This window comes from Nothoprocta perdicaria, unplaced genomic scaffold (genome assembly GCF_003342845.1).
Source record: "Nothoprocta perdicaria isolate Ctin4 unplaced genomic scaffold, notPer1 scaffold_287, whole genome shotgun sequence".
NCBI lineage: Eukaryota > Metazoa > Chordata > Aves > Tinamiformes > Tinamidae > Nothoprocta > Nothoprocta perdicaria.
In genome coordinates this window covers 153481-155470 of record NW_020455518.1, presented here as the reverse complement: position 1 = coordinate 155470, position 1990 = coordinate 153481, and the positions used below count along the sequence as shown (strand labels likewise).

Here is a 1990-nt window from a genome sequence, read left to right as displayed (position 1 = left end):
AGCGAGCGGGGCGCCCGGCGGCGGGCACCGCGGGGCCCCGCGGCGCCCCATGCTCTGCTCCCCCGCAGGACCTGCTGCTGGTGGACACCGAGACGGGCGCCGTCGCCAACCTCACGGCAGGTACGGGGCTGCCCGCTCGCCCGCCGGCCCCGCGGGGAGCCCCGCGAGCGGCGGTGCCCTCTTCCCCTTGCCAGGCTCGGCCCAAGGCTGCTGGGAGCTGCTCACGGTGCAGCGGGACCTGCTGGTGGCCACGTGCTCGGCGCCCAACCAGCCGCCCTGCCTGGTGAGGAGGGGCGCGGGGCGGCCAAGCGGGCATGGCACGGGGAGGCCGGGGGTGACGGGCGCATCGTGGCAGGGCAAGGCAGGGCGCGGGGCTGGCGCGGCGTGGCCCCTATGGCACAGTATGGCCCCTATGGCACAGTATGGCCCCTACGGCATGGCCCCTATGGCACAGCGTGACCCGCTATGGCATGGTATGGCCCCTATGGCACAGCGTAACATGGCACAGCACAGCTGCCATGACACAGCATGGCCCATATGGCATGGTGTGTCCCATATGGCATGGTGTGTCCCATATGGCACAGCATGGCCCATATGGCATAGCCCATATCGCGTAGCATGGCCTGTACGGCACAGCATAACTCATATGGCACGGCATGGCACGTGTGACACAGTGTGGCATAGCCCATATGGCATAGCATGGCATGGCCCCTATGGCACAGCATGGCCCCAATGGCACAGCATGGCCTCTATGGCACAGCGTGACATGGCACGGCACAGCTTCTATGGCACAGCATGGCCCATATGGCACAGCATGGCAGCATAGCCCCAATGGCACAGTGTGGCATGGCATGGCATGGCATGTATAGCACAGCATGGCCCATATGGCACAGCACGGCACAGCATGGCCCATATGGCACAACATAGCAGGGCCACCAAAGCATGGGCACGGCCTGGCACGGCAAGACGTGGCCCGGCCCGGCTCAGCACGGCGGGTAGCCCACAGTGTGATGTGTCACAGCGCGGCACAGCCGAGCATGGGGCCGGGCACGACGTGGCCAGCACAGCGGGCACGGCCGCTCGCCCCCCAAGCAGGGCAGGCAGCCGGGGCCGGGTCGGTGCCACCCTGGACCCAGCTGCACCCTGCCAGGGGTATCTGCGGCTCATCCCACGGAGCCGGTGCCCTGCGGTGTGAGCCGGTGCCCCCCTTTGCCCGCGGCAGGTGGTGGCGCTGCTGCCGCCGGCGGGCCAGGAGCCGACCCTGCAGTGGGTGCACGCGGAGGCCGTCGCGCCGGTGCCCGGCGTCTCCTGGAAAACCCTGACGCTCCAGCCGCCCCGTGAGGAGCAGAGCCCTCCTGCGCAGGGTGAGTGCCCGGTGCCCGGGTGGCATCTCGGCCTGGGCGCCGAGCGCTGCCCGCTCTGCCTCTCCGCAGGAGCCCAGCCCTTCGAGGCGCTGCTGCTGAGCCCGCCGCCCGGCGCCGCTCCGCACCCGCTGCTCGTGTGGCCCCACGGTGAGCGGGGCGCCGGGGCCGCCCGCGGGCGCTGCCCGCCGGCCCGCCCTGACGCTGTGCCCAGGGGGCCCGCACGCCGTGTTCGACGCGCGCTGGCGCCCGCCCGCCGCGGCGCTCTGCCAGCTCGGCTTCGCCGTGCTCATGGGTGAGTGCAGGACCCGGGGGCGGGCGCCCGTGCCCGCACGTGTCCGCCACGGCGCCCGTGCCCGCAGTGAACTACCGCGGCTCGCTGGGCTTCGGCCAGGCCGCCCTGGCCTCGCTGCTGGCGCGCCAGGGCGAGCAGGACGTGGCGGACACGCAGCTGGCGGCCGAGCGGGCGCTGCGCGACGAGCGGCTGGACCGGCGCCGCGTGGCGCTGCTGGGCGCCTCGCACGGCGCCTTCGTCGCCCTCCACCTGCTCGCCCGCCACCCCGAGCTGTACCGCGCCTGCGCCGTGCGCAGCCCCGTCACCGACCTGGCCACGCTGCTGGGCACCTCCG

At 72.6% G+C, this 1990-nt stretch overlaps 1 protein-coding gene across 1 annotated transcript in view; it reads left to right on the top strand.

The window, feature by feature from the left end:
* The window catches only part of LOC112949150 (acylamino-acid-releasing enzyme-like), a 4817-nt gene that overhangs the window by 2050 nt on the left and 777 nt on the right, over nt 1-1990 (top strand). Inside the window, exons 4-9 of the mRNA XM_026041532.1 lie at nt 69-120; nt 195-283; nt 1223-1364; nt 1437-1511; nt 1576-1656; nt 1724-1990. The exon at nt 1724-1990 is cut by the window's right edge and continues 12 nt beyond it. Of these exons, the coding sequence (XP_025897317.1) occupies nt 69-120; nt 195-283; nt 1223-1364; nt 1437-1511; nt 1576-1656; nt 1724-1990 (706 nt within the window). The remainder of the gene's footprint in view (nt 1-68; nt 121-194; nt 284-1222; nt 1365-1436; nt 1512-1575; nt 1657-1723) is intronic.